The sequence below is a fragment of the Podarcis raffonei genome, chromosome 3, assembly GCF_027172205.1.
Source record: "Podarcis raffonei isolate rPodRaf1 chromosome 3, rPodRaf1.pri, whole genome shotgun sequence".
Classification (NCBI taxonomy): Eukaryota; Metazoa; Chordata; class Lepidosauria; order Squamata; family Lacertidae; genus Podarcis; species Podarcis raffonei.
In genome coordinates, this window is record NC_070604.1 from 124586687 (window position 1) to 124611802 (window position 25116).

At 54.4% G+C, this 25116-nt stretch overlaps 3 protein-coding genes across 4 annotated transcripts; all 3 read right to left on the bottom strand.

The window, feature by feature from the left end:
• Nucleotides 1–322: 322 nt before the first annotated feature.
• LOC128411608 (lysophosphatidic acid receptor 6-like) lies at nucleotides 323–1393 on the bottom strand. The gene has a single exon (XM_053384045.1). The coding sequence runs from the start codon at nucleotides 1391–1393 to the stop codon at nucleotides 323–325; it is 1071 nt and encodes a 356-aa protein (XP_053240020.1).
• A 7151-nt stretch (nucleotides 1394–8544) lies between these two features.
• On the bottom strand, nucleotides 8545–14281 carry LOC128411557 (beta-galactoside alpha-2,6-sialyltransferase 1-like). The gene is made up of 6 exons (XM_053383988.1): nucleotides 13850–14281; nucleotides 12003–12727; nucleotides 11006–11103; nucleotides 9859–9960; nucleotides 9394–9568; nucleotides 8545–9081 (listed from the first exon to the last, which is right to left on the bottom strand). Exons 1-6 carry the CDS (start codon nucleotides 13909–13911, stop codon nucleotides 8828–8830), a joined length of 1416 nt encoding a protein of 471 aa, XP_053239963.1. The 5' UTR covers nucleotides 13912–14281; the 3' UTR covers nucleotides 8545–8827.
• A 2650-nt stretch (nucleotides 14282–16931) lies between these two features.
• GPN1 (GPN-loop GTPase 1) lies at nucleotides 16932–25069 on the bottom strand. Of its 2 annotated transcripts, none has more exons than XM_053383993.1 (14): nucleotides 24934–25069; nucleotides 24743–24836; nucleotides 24620–24659; nucleotides 24001–24067; nucleotides 23474–23511; nucleotides 22850–22928; nucleotides 22654–22748; nucleotides 22227–22272; nucleotides 20738–20884; nucleotides 20200–20282; nucleotides 19396–19435; nucleotides 18343–18436; nucleotides 17705–17824; nucleotides 16932–17436 (listed from the first exon to the last, which is right to left on the bottom strand). In XM_053383993.1, the coding sequence occupies exons 1-14, from the start codon at nucleotides 25030–25032 to the stop codon at nucleotides 17327–17329; spliced, it is 1152 nt and encodes a 383-aa protein (XP_053239968.1). In that variant the 5' UTR covers nucleotides 25033–25069; the 3' UTR covers nucleotides 16932–17326. The 2 variants fall into 2 exon arrangements, with proteins under 2 accessions (XP_053239968.1, XP_053239970.1); XM_053383995.1 differs by having other exon boundaries at nucleotides 16932–17412; nucleotides 24934–25066.
• Nucleotides 25070–25116: the final 47 nt, after the last annotated feature.

A 25116-nucleotide genomic window follows, 5' to 3' on the forward strand; every position in this document is an offset into this window, starting at 1 on the left:
CTTGATTAGAAAAAGCAGGATCCGCACAGGAGCGTCAAGGCTAAGGAGCACAGCAACTCTTCTCTGGCAATTCTTGCCCCCATGAAGCCGTTGTGGAGACTGAAGGGACGAGCTCTGCTACTGGTAACGCGCACTGCTACCTGCATCGCAGGGGGCTGGACTAGATGTCTCCTGGGGCCCTTCCAGCTCTACAGCTCAAGGATTCTGTACCCTTCCCAGCCCCCCTGGGGGAGCCTTTCCTCCTGGCATGAGCGGCCTCGATGCTTCTGGCACCACCTTCCTTGAGCAGCAGGGCAGGACCAGACACCCACAACTGTGCCAGTCAAGCCGCAACCTCACAAATGCTTGTGCTGCCGTTTCCCTCTGCCCTGGTGGCCTCTGCCCCTTCCAAGGGTAGCATCTCCTCACCCGAGGGCAGCCCAAGGAGACCCTGGGCCCTCAAGGGCTGGCCAAGGTTCCTCGTGCCCCTGGTGTTGTTGCTGTGGGAGCTGTGTTGTTGCTGTGGGTTGCTGTGGGAGCCCCAGCCTCTGAGCAGGTAATCCAATGGCACCAGGTGCTGGAAGGTCTCTGTGGCAAAGTAATAGGCCAGGGGGTCCAGGGCGGCGTTTGCGCAGGCCAGGAGCAGGGCGCACTGGTAGGCCATGTCCAAGCACTCCCCCTGCAGCTGTGGTGCCTGGTATAGAAGAACCACCATGTGGTAGGGCAAGAAGCAGCCCAGGAAGATGCCCACGTTGGTCCCCACCATGTGACGGATCTTTGTGCCGTTGACCAACTCCATCTGAACGGCCCCGCTGTGGTGCACGGCACGCAGGAGATGGCAGGAGCAGGTCACCATGATGGCCAGTGGCAGGGCGAAGGTGAGCGCCATGGCGGTGGGGACCCCGCGGGCCGTGATGTAGTGGGGGCGTTCGTCGAAGCAGAGCATGTGCTGCCCCTGCTTCCTCTGTGTGACGTAGGTGGGGATGGTCCCTGCGATGCTCAAGGCCCACACCCCTGCGCAGATGTACCTGGCCTGCTGGCGCACGGCTTGGGCCCTTGGACTGAGCGGGAAGCAGACGGCCAGGCAGCGGTCCCAGCTGAGGCAGGTCAGCAGGAAGATGCTGCAGTACATGTTGACCAGGAGCAGCGTGCCCACCACTTCGCACAGCAGCTGAGGCAGCTGAGGCCGCCAGCCGTAGAAGTGCACCCTCAGCGGCAGCGAGGCCAGAAGCAGCAGGTCGCAGGCCACCAGGTTCCTCATGTAGGTGATGGTGATGGAGCGCCCGGCGCGGCCCAAAACAAAAACGCACAGCGCTGCAATGTTGAGAGGGAGGCCGACCGCAAAGATAAGGGCGTACATGCCAGCAAAGGCCTGGTCGGTTGGACGGGTGCAGTTGGTGCAATTTGGGCTCATCGCTGCCAGTCTCGCTCTGTGGCTTGCTCTGGAGGGCTGCAGGAAGCCTGAGGGCGGCAGCTGCTGACCTGCACCAGCCTTCTAGCACCCGCTCCCTGGAGAAAGGAGACAAGGAGTTGTGTGTCTTGCTAAGTTGCGACCCCCCAACTTTTTATTGGCTGTCTGTTCCTGGTTTATTTAGAATCATAGAATGGTAGAGTTGGAAGGGACCCCAAGGGACAGCTGGTCCACCCCCTGCAATGCAGGAATCTCAGTTCAAGAACCCCTGGCAGATGGAGGAGGAGATGGACAAGCTGGAGGGTGGGCAGAAAAGGGTAGCCAAGATGGCAAAGGGTCTGGAAACCAAGTCTGATGAGAGACAGTTAAGGAAGTTGGGGATGTTGAACCTGGAGGAAAGGAGGCCGAGAGGTGACATGATGACAATCTTCAAATATTTGAAGGGCCATCACCTGGAAGATGGATCAAACTTGTTTTCTGCTGGTGGAATCTCCTTAATTGGAAGTTTTTCTACAAAGGTCAGACGGTCACCTGTCAGAGATTCTTTAGTAGTGATTCCTGCATGGCAGGGGGTTGGATTAGAAGCCTTTAAGGGCTCCTAATTCTATGATTCTAAGAGGATGTAGTCACTTCCACCCAAGGTGACTGCGACTTCCAAAAATCAAAGAATTTTTTGAGTACCTTACATTCCTGGCAGAGTTTGAGTTCCAACAGATATCAGGGGAGCTGATCTCCCTCTTATTTGTGAATATTTAGTCATCTGCTCTGGGAAGGCCTCATCCAAGTCTTCAGTCCGGCTTGGAGGTCTATAGCAGACTCCCACAGTGATGTCACTGCTGTTTTCCTATCCTATAACATTTACCCAAACACTCTTAACCTGCCTTCCATGCTCCAAGTCCAACTTCTACACTTCATTCATGAGTCTCATCCTACCAGTTTTCAATAATGCCTATTAGGTCATATTTTCCATCCCATATCAAGAGCTCAAGTTCCTTTTGTTTATTTCACATGTTCTGTGTATTAGTATCAGTGGCGTAGCGTGGGTTGTCAGCACCCGGGGCAAGGCAAGTAATTTGCGCCCCCTAACCCGTGGATTTGCGCCCCCTAAACCGTGGATTTGCGCCCCCTAACCCTAAGCCCCAGATGTTGCGCCCGGTGCGGCCGGCCCCCCCTGCCCCCCCGCTACGCCACTGATTAGTATAGAGACAACTGAAGCTGGAGAAACAGTAGAGTTGGGACCCCAAGGATCCTCTAGTACAACTCCTCCCTCATTAGGAATCTCAACTAAAGTACCGTGACTCATTCCTTTCAGCTGCTTCCTTCTGTCCCCCCCCCCCCGCCCAGCTTCCTGTGTATCAGTAAAGTGATCATACTCAGTACTTGGTGTCTCCTTGTCCTTGGAAATATTTATATTGATTCTGTGACCTAGAGTAACTGAGAGAGGCAGGAAGTTTGGTAGATAAGGCCTTTGGAGACAAGAGAGCTGTGTCATGCTCTCAGAATGATGGCTCCCCTGCTATCATGGAGAATGATGGTCTGGGCATTGCTCATCTGCTATCTAGCTAGCCTGGTCTGTAGTGTTGGGGGTGTGCATGTTGGCTCCAAGGACATGGGGAAATTGAATTGTGAAGTCCTAGGAGGAAAGCTTCAGGTTGCCAGGTATGCTGTCGAGAAATCGCCAAGGTAGCTTTCTCTGAAATGCTACCAGATCCATGTGCAGGGTCGGCCAGCCAGGCACAGCTGTGTAGTCTGATTGTGGGGGTGAGACAGTGATGTCAGGAGCAGGGGGTTCAATTTGTTGGGTGCTGGGGGGCATTTTGGGATGAGCCTGTGCAAATGATGGGTTCCTCTTCAACACAAATGAGAATACTGGCACATTAAATCTGAAAGATGGCAGAGCTGCTTTTAAACAGATGGTGGGGTGCAGGGAGTGGCTGATAGGACTTGTGGAGGGTGGTGTTCACAAGAAACCTTTCCCCTGAGGGAAGGATGAAAGTGAAAAACAAAAGGGACCTGCCCACCTGCTTCCCAGGGCCATCTCCTTCTACGAACACATTTAAAGAATTTGTTGCTGTTGGTCTTTATGGTTTTACCAATGTGAGCCTCAGAATTCTTTTTTTTTTAAATTATTATTATTTTTCAGATCCCTTATTGGCCGCTTGCGTCCCCCCCCCCAAGTTTTGTGTCCCTTTTGGTTCCCTTGATGTGGGTGGCGTTTTGGTTTTCTTAAGAATGTCTTCTTGCCTCTCACGGCTTATCTGATTCTGCTTGCTAACCACAAAGGCATCCTCTGGGCCCTTGTGCTATCTTGCCTGACCTGCTGAGCTTTTACAACTCCCAAGCCTCTTCTCCTCCTCCTCTTTTATTTCCAAGAACTTTGAGGAGCTTGACCTTCTGGACTTTGCCCCTCAACTTCCTTTTTGCCAGTCAGGGCGCCTCTCTCGAAGCCTAACGTGACTGTGCTAGGTTCTCTTGCCAAGTCTCATCGAGCTCTATATTGCTTTGGTGCACAGTGGTCCCTACAGCAGCAGCAGCAGCAACAGTTTATTATTTATACCCCGCCCATCTGGCTGGGCTTCTCCAGCCACTCTGGGCAGCTCCCAACAAAATATTAAAAACACAATAAAACATCTAACATTAAAAACTTCCCTCAACAGGGCTGCCTTCAGATGTCTTCTAAAAGTCAGATAGTTGTTTATTTCCTTGACATCTGATGGGAGGCCATTCCACAGGGCGGGTGCCACTACCAAGAAGGCCCTCTGCCTGGTTCCCTGTAACTTCACTTCAGACACTCACACAGGACATTCACTGCCTTCACTGGTTCTGATTTAAAAGAGAGGTAGAGCTGGGTTTCATCCACATACTAATGAACACTCAGCCCAAACTGGATCAACAGCACTTAACATTTCACACCAGATCCTGGGTACCACTGCCTCTGCTGGGCTCCAGCTGTTCTAGGACACAGTCCCTGAGGGTACCTAGAAATTTTACCTCTTTGTCGGGCTGGAACACTCCTGTTCCCAGCCTCTCTCTTAGGATATAATGACTTTAAACAACTTGGGACCAGTTACCTACAAGATGGCCTTACCGTGCATGTTCAGTTGGTGGAAATGGCCCTTTTTCATGTGCCACATCATACCTGCACTGTGTCAGTAAGAACCTGATTGTTTAGTGTAGCAGCACTGACACTTTGGAATTCCCCAAGGCTACCCAGCTGTTTAGAAGTCTGCAGGAGTTTTAATTTGTTTTAGTCTATTTTATTGTGCTTTTTAACTTTATATATTATGTTTGTAGGTTTTTTAAGTGATTTTTAATCATTTTATATTTTTTGTAAACCGCTTTGAGTTTTTTCCCTACAATCGAGTGGCATGCATATTTTATTAAAATAAGTCAGTGATGTCTTTCTAACAATTTATAAATTCTGCATTGCTTTTAGTAAAATGATGGGCTGGCCCTACATGTACACCGAGAGGGTCAGCCATGAGAACCACTGGCCTTTGTATGGAGGAGAAGGACAGGGCAGCCTCAGGTTTCCTGAAGGCCCTCTGGAGGAAGCAGCCATTGTCCAGCTTCTCTTCTGCCTGGGGGACCTGTGCTTGTGTGGCTGCCCCATGCCCCCCATCCTCTCAGTTCCTGCCTTGGGCCAGCCGGCAAGGAAGGGCGAGGGAGCTGAGAGGCAGCTAGGCTCCTGCCTCTGCCTGCTGAGCCTGGGCAGCGGGGGGCCAGGAGGCGCCTCCCTCCTCTTCGAGGCTTCACACCAGCAGCCTCCCTGCTAGACAGGCAAAGGGGCTCTTCCTCCTCCCACCCCCTTTCCCACAAAACTTACTTCACATCTCAGAGCAGCCAGTTGCAGAGGGGAGAAGCGGCTTCACGGAGCAAGAGCCACCACCTGCTTGCCCATCTTCAGCAGATCTCCTCTGGCTTCCTGCTTCTCAAAATGTCAAGGTTGAAGCACACACACACACACCCCGCCACCCGCTGGGCAGAAACCACATCCCTGGGAAGTTGGTTGCCTCAGAGGAGCACTTTCAGATCATTTTCCGTTAGCTGTGCCTGGGCGCTGGGGGTGCGCAGGGAGGGAGCAGAGACCGCAAAGAACTCACGAACTCATGGAACCGCAAAGGAAGCCATGAGTGGCCTCCTGGAGGGCCTGTGGCAGCCGTAAGACCAGCTCTCGTGACAAGTCAGAGCCCCACATGCAAGCAGTGGGGGCTACAGGAGGTTTGTCGTTCAAAACGCATATGGCTGACACAAGTTGGGCAGGAACCAGGGACAGGATGTTACCTTTAAATGCTGAGGGATTGTTTCAATATTAAATTCAACAGTTGCTGTGAAAGAGAAAAGGGTGTCCGCACAGAAGTCCCAAATCCAGCAACTGGGAATATGAATTTCAGTTTAGGGTTTCTCCTCTGTGGGAGGACAGTCGAGACTCTTGGCAGCTGAAATGATGCTACCAGACTGGAATGCTTACATCTACTTGCCAGAAACTGGCCAGGGAGTGACTTGTGGCCACATCTATGCCTCCCTCCTGCCCAAATAGTTGTGGGCTCTCTTTGCAGACAGACTATCAGGTAAACACCCTAGAAATTTGAATAAATAGTGGCATGAAGATGCCCCCTTTTATTTTTTTAAAGTCTATCTGCTTAGCCCACCCCATAAACAGCATGCACCACCCTGGGTTGTCTGTCCTGACGTGATGAAACTTTGGGAGGCAGCCAATATACATGTCCAGGGTGTTAACATGCTGCCAGCAGTCACACTTGGTCACACCCTGAACTAATCTTCAGGGTGGCAGGGGTGGGGAATAACAATAGCTGAAGCACAGGCAAGAATGTCAGAGAATCATAGAATTGTAGAGTTGGAAGGGACCCCAAGGGTCATCTAGTCCAATCCTCTACAATGCAGGAAGGTCAACTAAAGCATCCATGACAGATGGCCATCCAACATCTGCTTAAAAACCTCCCAGGAAGCAGAGACCGTTTCACTGCCAAAGGGCTCTTATTGTCTTCCTCCTGGTGTTTAGTTGAAATCTCCTTTCTTGTAACTTGAAGCCATGGGTTTGAGTCCTGCCCTTCAAAGCAGGAGAAAACAAGCTTGTTCCATCTTCCATGTGACAGCCCTTGAGATACTGGAAGATGGCACTCCATGGGGCGCAGGTGTCTAAACCACTGAGCCTCTGGGGCTTGCCAATTGTAAGGTTGGCAGTTAGAATCTGCACAATGGGGTGAACTCCCCTTGCTCTGTCCCAGCTCCTGCCAACCTAGCAGTATGAACAGTGGCGTAGCGTGGGTTGTCAGCACCCGGGGCAAGGCAAGTAATTTGCGCCCCCTAACCCGTGGATTTGCGCCCCCTAACCCTAACCCCCAGATGTTGCGCCCGGTGCGGCCGGCCCCCCTGCACCCCCCACGCTACGCCACTGAGTATGAAAGCATACCAGCATGAGTAGATAAATAGGTACCACTGTGGCGGGAAGGTAAACGGCATTTCTGTATGCTCTGGTTTCCATCACGGTGTCCCATTGCGCCAGAAGCGGTTTGGTCCTGCTGGCCACATGACCCGGAAAGCTGTCTATGGACAAAGGCCAGTTCCCTTGGCCTGAAAGCAGACATGAGTGCTGCACCCCATAGTCGAATTTGACTGGGTTTAACTGTCCAGGGGTCCTTTACCTTTACCTTTCTTTACCCTATCTCCTCTCAGTCTCCTCTTTCCCAGGCCAAACATACCCAACTCCTTCAACAGAGACAAGTTTTCCTTCCTGGTTCACAATACTAGAGTGCATAGTAATTGGGTGAGGCTGAATGCTGGAAGATTCAGGGTGGACAAAGAGAGGCATTTCTTCACACAGCACAAGAGGTTGTGACGGCCACCAACTTCTGTGGCTTTGCAAAGGACGAGGCGACCAGGAGCTACCAGCCATGATGGCTCCGCATTATCTCCGGTCTCAGAGGTTGCTGCAGATTGCAAGTGTGGAGAGTTGCTGCTGCACTCAGGTCCTGCTTGTGCCGTATTCAGAGGAATCCCACCTGCAGCTGTGGAAGCAGAATGCAGCCATTGTGGCTGGTAGCCATGGATCAGCAAAAAAGTGCCACGAAACAGCATAGAAGTCTATACGAAGAAGGACTTCAGCTTCTCAGGGAACAGTCAGAAGGGTATTGACAGAGGGGGAATGTGAGGTGGCTTCCTGCACACTTGTGCTCCATGTGAATTTGGTGTCTTTTTCCTCCTGGCGGGCAGTTTGGTTTTTTGGTCTCAGGCTTGGGGCTGGATGCCTTGCAAAAACCTTGCTTCCAGAAGCGTCTACCAAGCTTGTCTGTTGCATACCTGCAACCATTCTGCAGGACAGTGACAGACCTACAATTATGGGACCCGAAACTTGAACTGTTATGGGGGGGGGGCTTGACAATCAGCAATGAGTTCTGGGTCACCCCTGTGACCACCTTCAAGAGGGTCATTCCATAACAGATCACAACAGTTTTGTTTTTTGTTTTTAAAAAAATCTCTGATATGGATTAAAACGGCTGTCTTGGATTTTCTCACCTGTCCAAGTCACTGGGGTGAATAAAAATGTCTGATGCCTTATAATTATTGAGCCCCACATTGGGTGAAAGATTCCTTTCTTGGAGGGGGTTGAACTAGATGACCCTCAGCTTCCTTCCAATTCTATGCATTTATGCTTTTATATGTCTGTGCAGGAGGGTGAAAAGGAGAGAAATGTTCTATACAGTACATGCATGAAGCATCATTGAACGATGAAATAAAACCTAGAAAAGACCACAGTTAATATAATATTCCATCATAGACACCTATGAGAATACATACTACATGAAGCACGTTTTATAAAATACTCTTTATTCCAGTCTTGCAGGGGGTTGGACTAGATGACCCTCGTGGTCCCTTCCAATTCTAAGATTCTATGATTCTTTTTTCCTGGTTTTTCAAGCAACATATTCACATCCTGAGAGTTTCCAAGCTATATCATTTTCTGGAGACAAGATGGAGTGCTCTACAGCAGAATGGCCAGCTTGCAGCACCTGACTCTTCAACTTTGGGATTGTCGAAAGAAAGAGCACCCAGAATTAATCAGTTTGAGTCATGGGACTCAAAGGGGGTTGACTGGACCCCATTTTTTAAAGCAATATGAACCAAAGTCGCTTCTGGGGCTCCTCTGGGATTCAGCTGCAGTTTCATATTTTTCAAGGAAGATCCACCTCCGTCTACGCCCTGCAAGGGGGACCTTTGTGCCCTCCACCCACTGTGGGGGCCCATGAGATGTCTGTGGGGAGCACCCCCACCTGGGCCATGGCTTGGTCTGGCTGCGCCCTTCAGACCCCAGTTCCTGTCTCCTCCTCTTCCCCCCATCTCCCCCCCAGGGGCTGCAGGCCGCTAAGCAGCAGGGGTGTCCCGTTCCCCTCATGGCATGCCTCCCTGGCCAGGCTGCTACTCCTCCAGGGTGCAATTCAGGGCCCGGAAGCCAGGCAGCGTCACCCGCCCCAGCCGGGCCAAGTCAGCCGGCGAGCCTTGGTTCATGCGGCGAACCAGGTCCTTCTCGAAGAGCAGCGGGTGGTAGGCACCCAGTGTGCAGGCCTCATCCACAAAGTCCTGGTAGTAGTGGCACCGTGAAGACTGGCGCTGCGAGGGCAGGAACTCGTAGACATGGACCAGGTCACAGAGCGACAGCATCAGCACCGTCCCTGGAAGAGGGAGAGATGGAGGTGGGGCCGCTGCAAAGAAGGACCTGCAGGGCAGCAGAGGAGGGGGCCAGGAGGAAACTTCTTTCACCAGGGCTGGAAAGTTGGTGCTTGATGAGTCCCCCTGAGAATGTAGAAAGTGCCTCACACCTCATGCCCAGGAGTAACATCAGCCGCCCCCGCCCCCAACCAGTGAGAGGAAGGAAAGCAGGGCTCAGGAGCTCTGAGTAAAAGGGAGGAAGAGGAAGGGTGCCTCTTGGCCACTCAAAAGGGAGCACCCTTGGGAGACACGAGGGAGGGGAGTGCCTTCCTTACCAAGCAGCCCTGAGGAGGGTGGGTTCCGCTGTACTGCCTCAGGTGCCCCTTCCTGCACCAGCCCCCAGAGCTGCCACTGCACTTGCGGGTGCAGCAGGTGGAAGAGCTGCTGGGGCCTCTGGGAGCGCATCGCTCGGAAGGGTCTGAAGATGGGGTAGTCGGGGGCCTCGAACCACTGCCGGGAGAGGGAGAAAGGGGAGTGTGGAGCAGAGCTTCACTTCACTTCACCCCACCCCACCATCTTTGGTGCAAAGGTCTCTGGCTCTTGATTTCCTCCTAGCTATGGCATTCATCCTTCAAGCCAGAGGGAAATTGCAGGGAGTTCCCCTGCCCTGACAGCCGGCAGGAGGTGCCAGAGTAGCCCATCAAGTCCTGGGAGTGTAATTCACAGAGGATGCCCCTGCCCTCCCCTGGCACCCACGGATCTCGTCCTGCCCCAAGCACAAGGCAGAGAGAGGGTCTCACCTCCTGCAGGTCCCCTGGGAAAGGAGCTGGGTCCCACGCAACCAAGGCTCCCTGCGCATAGAGTTGGTCATCCAGAAAATGCTGCTCAGGAGAAGCCATCAGCTGTGGGGTAGAGGGGGGCGGATCGGGTCAGAACGGGCCTGACTCCAGGATCCCAGAAGGTTGTTCAGATGCAAGAAGAGGCGGAGAGGGGAGGGCAGGGAGAGGTCGCCAGGGTTGCTGGCCCTTACGTGCAGCTTTCTTGCCCAGAGCCCACACATACCTGCCCAGGGCTCACTGAAGCCTAGAGGGGAAGGGCAGGCTGGCAGGCAGAGGGCAGCCCCACCTTTCTCTGCACTTTCAGAGAGGCCATCCTTCCCTCTTCTATCCTCTTGTTGCTCCCCTGAGAGAAATTATGCCTTTTGCTCTGAGCTGCTTGGCACGTACTGCTGCTCATATTGCACCCAAGTGTGTGCTCACATGCACCCTCCCTCCCATCCACCCACCTTCCACCTGCAGAGGAGCAGCATGGGGGGGACTTCTGTGGGCAAGGCCCCTTGATGCCACGTCCAAAGCCCTGGCAGTGCACAGGTGCCCCTCAGCCAGAGCACAAACTCACACTGGAGCTGGCGAAGGCAGTAACTTCAGCGCCATCATTCTTGGGTAACATTGAGACAACAGCTCTTGATCCTACTGTGTTTACCAGTGCCACCAGCATCCTGTGCTGTCAACAACTGTTCCTTGCGAACGGTTCCCTGACCCAGGGCAGGTGTTCACTGCCGAGATGAGCACATTATTCACCAATCTGCTGGTAAGCGGCTGAAGGTGTGCCTTTTTATGGAAGCTCTGATGATCACTGGCTGTGATTTCTGCATCTCATGGCCATTCAACTCTCACCTGAAGACACAGGCCTGAGTTCACAAAAGTTCATCTCATAATTAATAACATTTGCTAGTTTTGAAGGTTCCTCAAGCCTCTTGACGCCAGGGGGCTTCAGCACACCCTAGAGCTGGAGGGCAGGGATTGTGGCTACAGAGCAGTCCAAAGCTCATAACCCCACACACTGCAGCCCCACTAGGCTGCCCCCAATTGGCTTTTCCCTTTATCTGGCCCAAACCCATATCCACACCCTGCTGTCCTCTCCCAGCCCCCCCTTTTCATTGCCCACCTGGGAATTCACAAGGCGGATGGTAGTTTTGGTGCCCACGTCCTGCTCATAGCCAGTAGTTGGGGCTCCGTTGAAACGAAGAACAGCATCATGGGAGTCTAAGAGGAGGAGGAAAATGAGGGCCAGGGGGAGGGAGAGCAGGCAGACCCCTACCCAACCAGGGCCCTTCTTAGACCTGCAGCTCCCTTCCTGGGGAGAGGGGCAGCCAGCCATGCTGGGGGGGGGGGGCTGCTCAAGACGTGTCCCAGGGCAGCTGCATCATCAGGGGAATGAGATGGCCCATTTCAAGCAGACTCCCATGAAGACCAGATAATTACCCATTATTTCAGTATTATTACTATTTTATCATTATGTAACTGTAAAGTATTGTTAGGAGTTTCCTCCTGAGACTTTGCCAACAGAAATGCTCTGCTAACATTTCTAGGATGTGAAATGAGCTCCTTCTGTGAGAACTCAGATGGAATTTTACACAAAAGGCACAACCAGGACTCTGCTGCAAGGCCCAAGGGGAGCTGAGAACCTCCTGCTGCCGCTGCCACTCTGCTGCTAAACTGCTTGAAATGGAGAGGAGAGAGCCAGGTATACGAGGTGGGATATGAAGGGAACAACTCCTATCAATGGCTAGTAGCCACAAGGCCTCTGCTTTGCCTCCACAGTCGGAGGCAGCCATGCTCTGAACCCAGCAGGACTCAGGAGGAGAGACTCAGGGATCCTGTTCTCAGATCCTGTTTGTGAGCTTCCCATAACAGGCACCTGGTTGGCCACTGTGAACAGGATGCAGGCCTAGATGGGCCACTGGCCTGATCCTGCACACTCTTCTTTTGCTCTGAAACCCAACTATAGCTGGGTGACTCCCATAAACAGGAGAGGCAGGTTGCTTCATGCTCCCGAGTGCCAGGACGCATGGCGCCCTCTCCTGAAGGGCAAGGCATCCCCTCACCCCCTGGAGTCTGTGCCAGAGCCACCCGCCGGGATGCTCCCCCCCCCCATCACTCACCAATCTCCTTGCCCAGACCGGAGCCCAACATGGAGCCAGCAGAGCTGACGACGGCACACTTCCCCAGGGGGCCCAGCTCCTGCCTCAGGCTCCTGCGGGGCAGCAGCCCCCTCCACTCTGGGTCTGCAAAGGGCCCCTCGTCCCCCAGGAGCGTGGTCACTGCCACGCGGCTCTGGAGCTGGCACAAGAGCTCTGTCCCAGCGGCATGGGGGTTCCCTCGGCGCTGTGCGGCCCCCGGGGGCACCCGGTACTTATTCATGGCTTGGTAGTTCTGGAAGACTTGCTGAAGGCGGGGGCCCAGCACCCCTGAAGAGAGCTTCTTCTGCCAGGCAGCCCAGGGCAGGGGCTGCAACTGGACAGTCGTCCTGGAACCCTGCCAGGACCTCCCCAGCCCCTCTGCAAGGCGATGCCAGAATCTCCACAGGCCAGAGAGGAAGAAGTGCCACAACGGAGCCTGCTGGGCAGAGGCAAGGTTGGCAGGCCCAGCACCCAGGAGCCGCTGAAGAGTCCGGTTGCTTCTGGAGTGCGGCTGGAGGCTCCGGGAGAAAGCAGCATCTGCAGAGGTCGGGGGTCCTCCTGCCCCATGGTGAGCCAAGCGCAGCACGAGCCCAGACTGCAGGCAGAGCAAGGAGAGTGTGGCCAGGCACAGCAGAGCAAAGCTCAGCCAGGCACAGCCCCATCCCCATCGCCAGGGGGGGCGCAGGCAGCACCAGGGGTCCATGGGCCTGTGGAGAGATGCATGGCTCAGTCCTTTGGCCACAGGGTCAGCTACGTGGCTGGAGTAGCCAAGGGCTTGTCAGGGCCAAAGGGCAGCCTGGTTGGAGCAGCTCAAGGCAGACTGGCACCCCCTCTCTCCCCCCACCCCAGCAAACAGCTTCCTGCCTCTAGAATGAAGGTCCCATGTAACTGCCCTCTTCATCCTCCAGGCATGTCAAACTGTTTTAAAAGTTACCAGAATTGCCATTACCACCATTCTCTTGTGGCAATGAGTTCCACAAGTACACACTGTGCAAAGGAACATTTGATTTTATTTGGCCTGAATGTATGGCTAATACATTTCCCTAAGTGACCAAGAGATCCTCTCTTTCTCTCTCTCTCCACACCCTCCATCATTTCACGAACTTCTCCCTGCAATTTAAATCCAATTTTCCCCCCAACCCAAAGAGCCCTAAACGTTGTAAGCTGTCCTCGCAGGGGAGGTCCTGGATCGTTTTCCAGCTCCTTTCTGAGGGGCATCGACCAGACCTTCCCCGCTTGCTTCTGCTCCAGAGACTTGGGGAAGGGGGGTGCCCTCATCTCTGAAGAAGCCCTTTTCGGGGGGCGAGGTCTGACCTTTCTATTTCCCATCTATAAAATGGACAAAGCCTCGAGCCCGCTAAGGCCTCGGCCGTCTGGCCAGACTCGGCGCGGCTTCTACAAAGGGAGATTCTGCAGCAGCCGCTTCGGGGGGGAGGAGGGGAAGGGCAAGAAAGTGGGGCAGCCCCACGTCCGCGGCCCCGCTGCCAGTTTGGAGTCCCGGCAACCCCTTCCACTGCCCAAGGCTTTGGAGGCAAGCGAACGGGCGGGAGCCCGAGGGCCAGAGCGCATCCGGAGCCGGAGGAAAAAGCTCCCGAAGGCGCCCGACCCGGGCAGGGTCGCCCTGTCCTCTGCGCGCCGCTGCGCACCTGGCGCCGCCGGTCTCCAGCTTAGGGACCTCCCGGCTAGAGACGCGCGGCAGGAACAACAACCAGGCTGCGCCGCCCGCGAGGCTGGGCGGTGGGCGGCTCCCTCCCCCCTCGCAACCCCCCACCCGGGGCGCGGGCCAGAGGACTGGGCTTCCCCAAGTGGAGGGGGACCCCGCCGCTCACCTTCTCCGCCGCCGCATCACCGGCTCCGGGCACCAGCTGCAGCGGAGGGCGGGGCAATGCATCCCCGGCGGAGGCCACGCGCTGGCCCCCTCGAGGCCGCCCCGCCGCCGGGAGCCCGCCGCCGCCTCCTTTCCAAGCCGGGTTGCTGCGCTGGGCAGGGGCGGCGGTCTTTGCCCCCACTGTCAGGTTTCCAAAGGGGAAAGAGCATCTCTTAGAAGCCACATTCCCGGCCTCTTCGCACTCCCGCCTCAGCGCCGCCCGGCTTGCTCATGTCCACGGAAGGGAAGATGGCAGGATCCCCGGGGACGGGCTCTACGGGGAGCTGCTTTCCAGCACCAGGCCTGGCGGCCGACCAACTCTGCATTGCAAAGATGTCCGCGTGTCGTGAGGGCTGCCCACACCAACCCCGCCATGTGGGAATCCCTTGCAGACAGGTCGTGCATCCCTAGCAGCGACCAGAGGAGCAGTGGCGTAGCGTGGGGGGTGCAAGGGGGGCCGGCCGCACCGGGCGCAACATCTGGGGGTTAGGGTTAGGGGGCGCAAATCCACGGGTTAGGGGGCGCAAATCCACGGGTTAGGGGGCGCAAATTACTTGCCTTGCCCCGGGTGCTGACAACCCACGCTACGCCACTGCAGAGGAGGAATGACCGCCGGGAGGAGCGCAGAGAGAAGAACCGCCGGCCGGGCCACGGCGGGGCGCCGGTTTTGCAACGGCTGGCCGGCTCCCTCCTGCGCCCTTCAATCCGTGCATTTCCAGGGTGCCCTTATGTACGGGCACCCTATTCTTATCACAGCGTCCATTGCCCACTGTGTCATTACAGCTTACGCGTTGTCTGGATCAGGCCCAACTATTCCAGTCTCCTCACTAGGCGCTCCGGAAAGGGAAGAAGCCCCCCAAGCAGGACCTGACAGCAGCAGCATGTCCTACCCAGAAGCATTTTTGCCTCGGACCCTGAGGGCAGAGCATAGCCATTGAACCGGGTCCGCCATGAAATTTGTGGACTCTTTTAAAGCCATCCAAGTTGGACGAACCTCCCAACCTGTCCTGAATCTCCCAACATTCGGCTTCACTGGATGTCCACGGGTTCCAGCATTCCAGTCCCAACGTTGCAGGGGGTGGGCTAGATGATCCCTGGGATCCCTTCCAACCCTGCAGGGGTCCTTTACCTTTTTTTGTTCCATGGCAAAATTTGCACCATCCACCCAATTGCCTGCTTGTGATTGCAATCTGGCTTGCAGAAGAATGAATTTTGACTGGGAAAACTACTGCCCATCTTGACAAGGGAAGTGTCCTGCGAAAGGGAGCAGAGAGGCCAACACTCCTCTGGGGGTTCAGGGACAGAGCTCCCTTTGAAGGTACGGAAACAGGAACTAGTAAAAGCCACTTTGGCACCAACACTTGGAAGCTGATTTGCATGTGGTTGCCCACAAGTGGGGAAAGACAAAGGCGCTTCCCTGCCTGTAGAAAAAGAGGCAAGAGCCAGTCCACCATGGAAAAGGTGGCAGAGGGAGGGACTGCCTCTCTTTAAACTCCCCCAGACCCAGGAACAAAGAACTGAGAAGGACCTCCTAGGAGAGAGGAAGGGGGGACTCTGGCAGGAAACCTGTGTGATGGGGAGAGACCCTCAAGAGGCACTCACTCCCCTGGGAAAGCAGACACAGTCTTCAGCAGAGCAATGCCTGGTTGCAAGTCACTTGGGGAGCGGGGGGCCAAGAGCTGCTTTGTGCTCTGCTCTGGTCAGCAGTGGCCAGGCCAGCCATTTTCAGCAGGGGAGAAGGCATTCACCTCGCTTAGAAGCCCAGGCAGCAAACAGGGTGTCTGGCTCTGCCCTTCCAAAAGCCACAGGGCAAAGTGGTTTCTGAACAAAGTGTGTGAGCTTTTCTGCCAGAAAGGTCCTGCTCAGTTTAAGCTTCAAAGGAGATTTGTAAAGTGGTTTAATATGCAGAGTGCTTTTAGCTTAGGTTTTACAACCTGGAATGCACGTTTAGAAAAATGAACATTAGGACAGAGTAGAAAGTCACACACTTGCAGCCTCCCTTGAATCTGCCCGTCTGATCCTAGACACTGTTCCCCTCGTCTAATCTACAGCCCCGTTAGGTTTCCATAGCAGTCTGATGCAGCCCCATAAAGCAAGTCTTTTTAATCTAACTGGCTGCAGCACAAGCCCCCCAGGAATACAAAAATAAAGCAAGCTTGGGTACCAGTGCAAGGGGAGCTCTAACAGCAGCCGTGCAAGCAGACAGGACAGGCAAACCTCTCTGTCTTGCTCTTACGGTAAATGCATTAACAATGGCTAGCCAAGAGATTAGTGCCGGGACCATCCAACCACCTGCAAAGTCGACTGCCTGCCTCTTGGACGGACGTGGTGGGTCTGTGCTGAGTGCAACATCCTCCTGGCTCTCTGGGAACAAGGTTCTTCCCTTGAGGCCAAGGGAGATGACTGGAAGATGCTCAGAGGCATTTCAGGCAAGGAGGCCTTAAGGAGCAGGATTGTTCCAAGCAGTTTTTATTTCCCACCCCTTTCCTAAAGATCCCTGGGAGGGAGGATCTGCCTTCTCACAGCTGCCACATAAGGGGGGAATCTGTTACCTCTTCCCCAGTCAGTCATCACCAGCTCAGACTCCACCAGCACAGATGTAATGGTAGGAAATTTTGCCCCCCCCCATCACTGTACGCTAAACCATGGACACCACTTTCTTGCTCATCCTCGCTTCGGAGGTTCCTTGGGAGCCCTTGCTTTCCCTCTTCTTGGGCTTCTGCCAGCCAGAAGAACTTGCTGCTTCACCCCCAACTCCTGCTCCCTTCTTGGAACAGGTGAAAGGAGGACCAGCCCCAACCCAGGCAGATCCTCAGGGAGCCCCCTCCCCTTTTTGCCTTTTCTCCGTTGAGGGAGCCCAGCCACATCTTCTCCGACCCTCTCAAGATCATCAGGGAAATTGGTCCACAACCCAAGGTTCCCATGCCATTCTGAGAGGCCCCACCTGCCTCCCCATTGGCATAGGTGGCCAGGGAAGGGGGGCCCATCCAGCACACATACGCCCCCCAGCACATACTCCCCGCAGGAAGAGGCAGAAGCAGCAATTCATAACAAAATATACATTATCTCATGATAACTTACAAACTGAACACATATAATATTACAGTGAAATTCGCTGGGTGACAATGGGAAGATGGGTCGCTTCAATGCATGCTCTTCCACAATGGGTTGACCCTGCCTCCCCTGGCCAAGGCGGTCTCTGCTGGAGCCTCACCCCCAAACAAAATTGGATCCCAGCCGCTGCCATCAATTCCAAGGACTCGGTGTTAACGGGCAGAAGTCCGCAGCCAGCCCCAGCTCAGCTCCACCAGCCCAGAAGGCAGCACAGTAAGGGCAGCCTGAGAAGCCTCCTGTGTGGGCGCCAAGGAGCCAGTCTCTCTCACAGGGGCCCAACTTCCTCCAGCTCCAGGCCCCCCCTTGGGTTCTCCTCTCGCCTCCCCTAGTGGCCGCTTCTGGCCGCGTAGCGCTGCTTTGCCTCCTGCAAGAAGTTCTGGAAGGCGGGTTCTTCGCAGCGCTCCTCCGTCACTAGGGCAGGGGACAAAAAAGCCCCTGGGTGAAGTTGGTCCGAAAACACCACCAAGGGGGAAGACCATCCCGGAGGGAACATCCCTGGCCAACCACAATGGACTTAAAGCGAGCTTGCTACAACAAGTCCCTCTGAGATCAAGGCCAGGGCTCATGCTGCACCAACAAACCAGCCACCCTGGAACGGGATGCAGGCATTTTGGAGGATGCCCCCTCCGCCCACCGGCCTTTTGATTTGCTTTTCCCTCCCCCCAAACCAGTGACCTTTCCCAGTCTCCAGAGCCCGCCTTACCTTCGTGGTCAATGTCATCAGTGTCACTCTCTTGGCCTTCCTCCAGCTCCTCCTCCCCCTCCAAAGTTCCTCGGGTCAGAATCAGTGCCGAGGGACCCGCTGCGGATTCTGCTATGGAGCCTGGAGACAAAAGCCAAGTGGCTGCCAAGCCTGTCCTGGCCCCAGACTGTGCCCCCCTCCCGCCTGCCAGGGGCCCACCTCTGCCGCTCCTGCCCCCACCACAAGGCAATGGGCAAAGCTCTGTGCCAGGAAGACTCCCATCCTGCGTGCTCAAGAGGGGCTGCGCAGCCATGGCAGGCAGGCGGAAGTCACAGGCATAAACAGGGAGAGGCTGGCTGGGAATCCAGGGAGGAGGAGACAGCAGCAGCCTAATCCAACAGGTGCAGCATGGGGCTCCCCAGCTGATCAGCTGAGGAAAGCAGTCAGACAGGGTACAGATCCTGCCCACACCCACTCTGCCTCCCCAGAGCAATGAGTCAAGGGATGGGGGAAAGGTTGGCACTGCCAGCAGCCTCCTCCCTGCTTGAAGGCAAGAGCCAGCGTGTCCCCCAGTTGTGGCCCCCAAGCAGCCTCCCTAGCCTTCAGGGCCAGCCTCCCCGCAAGGCCTCCGCAGCCCCACCCCCTTGGCCTTGACTCACTTGAGGCTGCTGCACTGCTCTCCATCGCAAGGGGGCCCAGGTCCCTCTGCAGACGCTGCAGCTGCTCCTGCTGCCGCTGGCTCTCCACCTGCTCCTGCAAGCAAGGAAAGGGAGGGAAGCAATTCCTGCTGGTCCTCCAGCACATGCGGGTCCCTGCCTGGCTGCCTTCTGCAGCAGAGCTCCAGTTGGCACCTGTGGGGCTCCAGCCTGCCGCCTCCCAGCATGCCCTGGTGGTGCCCAGAGTGCACCTGCGCAGCTCCTAAAGCAACTGCTGCCGCCACCCGCAGCAAAGCTGGTGAGAAGTCAGAGCCCTGCAAGGCCAACAGCAGCTCTGAGTTCTTCAGGCCAGAAGCTGTCTATAAACAGAGACAATAGCAGCCACAGGGATCATGAGCGTGTCCCTCAGAGCTGAGAGAGAGTGGAAGGAGAAATCACTCAGGACTCCGGTATCTAGAAAGATGTACATTTATGTGCACACATGTACAGAAGGCAGCACACTAAACCCTGAGCGCCAATGGCTGCTTTGAGTTCTTCTGGCAAGGGAGCAGAAGCCTCCTCTGGCCACTTGGGAAGGCAATTGGGAGCCCCCAACATGCTGGCAGGAGGTGCTCCCTGACCTCCTCTCCTCCCTCCATCTGGTAAGATGGAAGTGGCCATCTTGAGGCCAAAGGAGGACTTACACAAGCAGAAGGAGCTTCTCCACCCACATTCTCCAGCCTGGACACCGAGGTCCTTCTCAGTCATGACGCCCACCCTGTGGAACGCCCTCCCGTCAGATGTCAAGGAGATGAAGAACTACACAACTTTAGAAGACATCTAAAGGCAGCCCTGTATTGGAAAGTTTTTAACATTTGAGGTTTTGTTGTGTTTTTAATATTTTGATGGGAACCGCCAGAGAGGCTGGGGCAACCGAGTCAGATGGGTGGGGTACACATAATAAAATTATGATGATGATGTGTGAGAAGCCTTTCCCATGTGACTGACTGGGGGCAGGGGAAGCACCAACAGAGGGCACAGCAATAACATGCCAAGTGCATCTGGAGACAGACTCACCATTTTCTTCCTTAGGCGCTCATACTCTGGGCGGTATTCTCTGGAGGGAGAAGAGAAATGGGTTTCAGCTGTTTATTCTTGGGCACCACAGCCTCACTCCCAGGCAACCATTGTAGAGACCAGGAGGGCCCCTTACAGCAAGGACCACAGCCCCGACCTCCAGACCCAAGGGCAGGGCTGGAACGGGCAGGGGAAGAGACTTCCCCTGGGGCTTCATGTCTCGCCATAGAGCAGCAGAGGGGATCCTGCCCCCTCAAAGGCCCCCATTCTGGTCACCCTATGCTGCATCTAGAGGGATCCCCAAATGGATTTGCAGGAAGCCTTGGAGTTAATGCAAGCTCATCTGGGCCATTGTTCTGGGATGCAGCACAGCAGGATGGCAGAAGCCTCACAAGTCAAGAGAGTTTTTGGGAGGTGGCCTGACAGAGAAGGGGAGAGAGAAAGGCTTTCATCCCTCTCTTGTAATGCTGCAACTTGGTGGCATCCAATGAAGCTGCAAGTCGGAAGACTCAGGACACACAGAAGGAAGGACTTCCTGACCCAGCATGGAGTTCAACTCTGGAACTCCCTCCTGCAGGAGGCAGTGATGGCCCCCAATTTGAACGGCTTTAGAAGAGAATTAGGGCAATGCATCTTCTCCTTCCACAGGCAGAGGGAGGATGCCTCTAGACGCCAGTTGCTGAGAAAAGCAGGTGTGCGAGGGCTCCTGTTGGCCTCCGGATCTGCTTCCAGGCATCTGGTTGGCCACTGTGAGAACTGGACACTGGGCTAGGTGGGCCCCCTTACACAAGGGGACTCTCTCACCTCTCATACTCATCGACAGCCTTGGAGAGGAGTTCGAAAAATTCATCCAGCCCTGTCCCCTGGACAGCAGAAACACCAACCACCTGCAAGGGAAAGTCCTTTGTTTCAAACAGGGTTTGTGCGGAGCGTGGGAATTGAGTGCAGGAGAGGGGCTTGCAAACACCTTCCTCTGCTCCAGTGGAGCATCAGCACCAGAACATTGCCCAGCCCCCCTCCCCGAGGGACAGAAGACTTGGCATAAGGCCATCTAGCGGGGGGGGGGGGGACACCTTAACTCTCAGGCCTCCCTGGACCAAGTCCTTCAAGCATCCACAATAGCCTGTCCAGATGCAACAGCACAGGGTATCTGGGATACTCAGGGTTTGGGGGGCGGGTTGCAGAGGAAGGTACCACTCCCTCCTTGGAGCTGCTTCCCTGAAAGTTGGACAGAGTGAAGGTGGGAAACAAATGCCAACTTCATGCAATGTCAGGAGTGTGCCTGCAAAGAGGTCTCATTCACCATCCACACCCGGGTGGGGGTGGGGGGAACCGTGCCCACCTTGAGCGAGTGGTAGAACTCGTCCAGCACCAGGCTGAGGGAGCGAGTCAAGTTGCTGACATAGGTGGTCTCCTGGCTGAGGGCGTCCTGGAAGGCTTCAAAGTCTTGCATCCACTCCACAGCAAAGCTGTGGTCGATGATGTCCGTCTGCATCAGGAAGGCAGAGAGTGAGGGAGGGTGGCAGGGGGCACAGGTGGGCAGCTGCTCCGCAATGCCACCTCTGGGGCAAGGACCACAGGCCCCACACCATGACGGCTGCTTCTCTTCAGCCATGGCAGGCCAGGCTAAGAGGCAGCGGCAGCTCCTCCTGCCTCCCCCCACCATGAGACAAGGACCAGCTAAACAAGTGAAGACTGTGGTCACACCCAGAGTGCAAGCTCCACCCTGGAAAGACGCAACTGAACAGCAAAGTTTCATCAGCAAAAGGGACAGCAGCCCTTCAAGGCACCTGAAGAGCCTTCCATACCTGCTCGCCCACCCCTGATCCTAGCAACCTTCCATTCTTTATGGGGGTCAGGCTGCCTTCCTTCCTCTCTGGAAGTGGCAGGCTCTGCTCCAAGAAAGCATCTTCCTGCTGGCTGAACATTCCTTTCGTCACCCTCTTCTTTGCCGCCCTCACCCAAACACTGCCAAAACAGCTTCTGCTCTCAGATTCAAGTACTTCTGTGCAGCTGTTTGCATTATCTGCATTTCTGTTCGACTGATCACTTTAGGACAGGAGTGGCCACAACAGCATACAATGCTCATCCCCTACCAGGAGTCCTTCATTTTGTCATGTAGGCCATGGCTGAAGAAGCCAAACCACTGCAAATAACATCTTCGTGAGCAGCTTCCAACACCCCACTGTCTACCCGTGCTCTGATCTTCTCTCTCTCGCACTGGAATTGTTTGCGACTCTGCCTTTTGTAAGGCTTCCTGCAGAAACTCCCACCCAACTCAGCTCTTTTCCCTGTCAGTGTATTGGGCCATGGAATTCTCCTGACTAGCATTTCTCTGAGCATATTAAAATTAACTTCCTTAAATGCGGTAAATCTCTTTAGCTACACCCCCTTAAGCTTTCCGTAGGGGCCTGAATTCCAGCACACCCTGCATGACCACTGTCTGCCGTCATTCCTGCCCCAAGTTCCCACTGCTTTAAAGCCACTGAACAATTTTCCCCTATGTTGTTGTTGTTTAGTCGTGTCCGACTCTTTGTGACCCCATGGATCAGAGCATGCCAGGCACCTCTGTCTTCCACTGATTCCACCCCCCCCCCCATAGGCTGGACTAATGCCAAGGTCAGTCAATCTCCTCATCTCTTCCTCCACCTTTTGAAAACAGAAGTTGTCCACAAGGCAGGCCAGGATTTGGGTGGGGGAATCCATGCTCTGTGGAGTACGTCTCCCAAAAGATCCCAGGGTGTGCTGAAGTTCCCGAAAACTACCAGTTCCTGCTTCCCTGATGGTCTTCTTGGTTCAAGTCTTAGACTGGATCAGGGCATTCCACTCACCTTGTTCATGGCCACGATAAAAGGGAGCTTCGTCTTGTACAGGATACTGAGAAGAAAACAACAACAGCATGATCAGGGATGCAGAGATTGCCATTTTCGATCTGGGGTTGCCACAAAGACATTTCGCTTAGAAACTCATGACTGAAAGAGCAGGCAGTTTGTGTGCTTTCCTTGAGAAGGCCTAAGAGCAGCAGAGGCAGCTTCTTGCTCAAGGTTCAAGGAAGAAGCCAAGAAGCCACCAGAAGAGGGGCTAACAATTCCACCTCCCAGGAATGAGGGAGTCGTCTCTGAGCTTTCTCAGCAGCTACTGAGAGAACAACCCTGTTCCCAAACAAAGAACAATCAGAGAGATGCTCTCCAATAATGGGTAAGCCATTATTATTTGCATAATAAAGAAATAACACTATGGAGAGAATCCTCCTCTTACCTGCAGGCGTAAAGCATGTTAGACATGAAGGTGACAGGGCTGGTGCTGCGTGACGTGTCCATCACATAAACCACCACAGATGGGAAGGAGGAAGCCTAAATGGGTACATCAAAGGGGGGGGGAGCATTAGCCCAACAGGGCAACCCGCCCCCAGGCACCTCCTGCAAAGGAGGCCAGCTGAGCAGAAGGTACTCACCAGAGCTTCAGTGATGATGGTGCCGGAAGCAGACCAGGTGAACACCTCAATCTGCCCAGGAGTGTCAATCAAGACGTACCTGCAAAGGGAAGAATTTGTTCTCTCTCACACACAAGCCACGTTCAAATCACTTTCTCCAAAACAAGCTTACCCACTTATCAGCTAACACCTGGAAGATGGGGTTTAATCATGCACTGGTTGCACAATCCTGTTCTCATCAGGGAACAGGATCCCACAGCCCAGGCAGCAAAATTTAATCTTCACTCATCAGCTCCTGAGTGGAGATTAAAGATCAGAGTGAGATCAGCACAAAATTGGGGTCTTAAGAGGAATGGGGGAGGAGAACACTCACAAAGTCTTCTGCAAGTCTCTTCTCTTTTAAACTCCCGATTTTTTTCTTTAATTGTTTTGGAATTATTTTCACTTCTAAGATTAATTATGGTTTGCCTTGAATGCCTCACACTAAGTCAGAAAAGTGGAATGACCATCTTGAATACACGCACAATAATGTGACACAGTTCACCCCTTTGTTCTGCTGAAGGTGAGGCTGCATACACACCTCCCGTCAAGAGGAACTTCCATCACCCCCCTCCCCAGGTGACAGCAGGCTTCCCACTGACTCACTGAGATGCTGCCTGTCGTTTCTCAATGAACTTCATCACCTAGTCAGAAAGAGAAAGATGATTTATGGGTAGAAACAGAGAATTAGAGTTTTTAGTTAAGTTCATAATACACAAAAAAACATGATATCATCAGTATCAGAAGTACAGAATTACCATTAAGTGATTAAATTGTTAACTGGGATATAAACAACAACAACAACAACTATAAATTTATCAACAACAACAACAACAAAATTATTTGTACCCCACCTTCCCCGGCTAGAGCTGGGCAGCTAACATCATAAAACTAAGACAGTATACAAAGATCATAAGAACAAGCAATCTATTAATTAAAATACACCTTAAAATTAGTTCAGATACAAATTTGCTCTGAGCCTTAGTATTGATAATAATATGCGGCCCTCTGATGTGGCCCAGAATGTCAAATGCTCATCATTGCTGGCAAATTCTCCAAGAGAGGATGTTTGGCACCTACAAACTCAAGCTAAATGCAATACCATTCAGTGAAATTCACCAGAAATTACGTACCTGGTCAAATCTTGTCGCAAAAAGGTTCAGAGAAGTCACAATACCGCCGTTGGGGCCCAGCCCATACCTGGTGCACATTCAGGAAAGGTTGGTAGAAATCTGAAAGTCACCTCTAACAGCGTATTCCCTTCCCCTTCCTCTACCCCAGATAGAGACTCAGGCCATTTAAAGCAAAGGTGTCACATAAAACCACATTTGTAGAGATCGCCAACGTCAGCAGCAACAGCTCAAGAGACACACTGGCAATTTCACCAGATGCACAAACACCATGCCCAGCCTTACTACATCCTTTCAACATTGGTTTTCTCCACCCATTGCAGTGTGCAAAGTCCAGCAATCACCCTCCATCCCAGGGGTAGACAACCTAAGGCCCGGGGGCCGGATGTGGCCCAATCGCCTTATCAATCCGGCCCACGGATGGTCCAGGAATCAGCGTGTTTTTACATGAGTAGAATGTGTCCTTTTATTTAAATGTCTCTCTGGGTTATTTGTGGGGCATAGGAATTCATTCATTTTCCCCATTCAAAATATAGTCCGCCCCCCCAAGGTCTGAGGGACAGTGGACCGGCCCCCTGTGTCTCCCAGTCCCCCGCTTTGCCCCCTGCCCGGGTAAGGATACTGCTTCATGACCTCCTTGTACTTCACGGTGTCTCGTATGTCTTTGGGAAAAAGGAGAGGGAGAGAAATGAAGCCCCCGACAGGCAGAGGCCAGTCCCGCCGCCGCCCCGCCCCCGCCACTCACCGATGTTGGCCGGGAAGGGCAGCTCGTGCACGGCGGGGTCCAGGTTGATGACGTAAGGCGGGCAGCCCCGGCTGTGCAGGTGCGCCGTCAGCCGCTGCGGGAGGAGAGAAGCGCCGTCAAGCCCGAGGGGAGCCCCGCCCGCCCCGCCCTCCCTCCCTCCCGGCGGGCTCGCTCCCCGGAGCGCCGCTCACCTGCACCAGCGCCGTCTTGCCCGAGCCGGCCATGCCCAGCACCAGCACGCAGACCGGCGGGGGGCCCTCGGCCGAGCTCGCCGCCGCAGCCGCCGCCATGTCGCCTCGCGGTCGCCGGCCCGCTTCCGCTTCCGGCCAGGGGCGGGTCTTCCTGCCAGGGGCGGAGCAAGAGGCCCCGCCGGG

Coding starts and splice junctions, on each gene's coding strand:
- LOC128411608 (XM_053384045.1), bottom strand. CDS start 1,393: ATGAGCCCAAATTGCACCAACTGCACCCGTCCAACCGACCAGGCCTTT.
- LOC128411557 (XM_053383988.1), bottom strand. CDS start 13,911: ATGCATTGCCCCGCCCTCCGCTGCAGCTGGTGCCCGGAGCCGGTGATG. Junction 9,961..11,005: donor TCCGCCTTGTGAATTCCCAG/GTGGGCAATGAA, acceptor TCTACCCCACAG/CTGATGGCTTCTCCTGAGCA. Junction 9,082..9,393: donor ACCCTCCTCAGGGCTGCTTG/GTAAGGAAGGCA, acceptor TCCCTCTTCCAG/GGACGGTGCTGATGCTGTCG.
- GPN1 (XM_053383993.1), bottom strand. CDS start 25,032: ATGGCGGCGGCTGCGGCGGCGAGCTCGGCCGAGGGCCCCCCGCCGGTC. Junction 24,660..24,742: donor GCCCTTCCCGGCCAACATCG/GTGAGTGGCGGG, acceptor TTTTTCCCAAAG/ACATACGAGACACCGTGAAG. Junction 22,929..23,473: donor AAACGACAGGCAGCATCTCA/GTGAGTCAGTGG, acceptor TTCCCTTTGCAG/GTACGTCTTGATTGACACTC.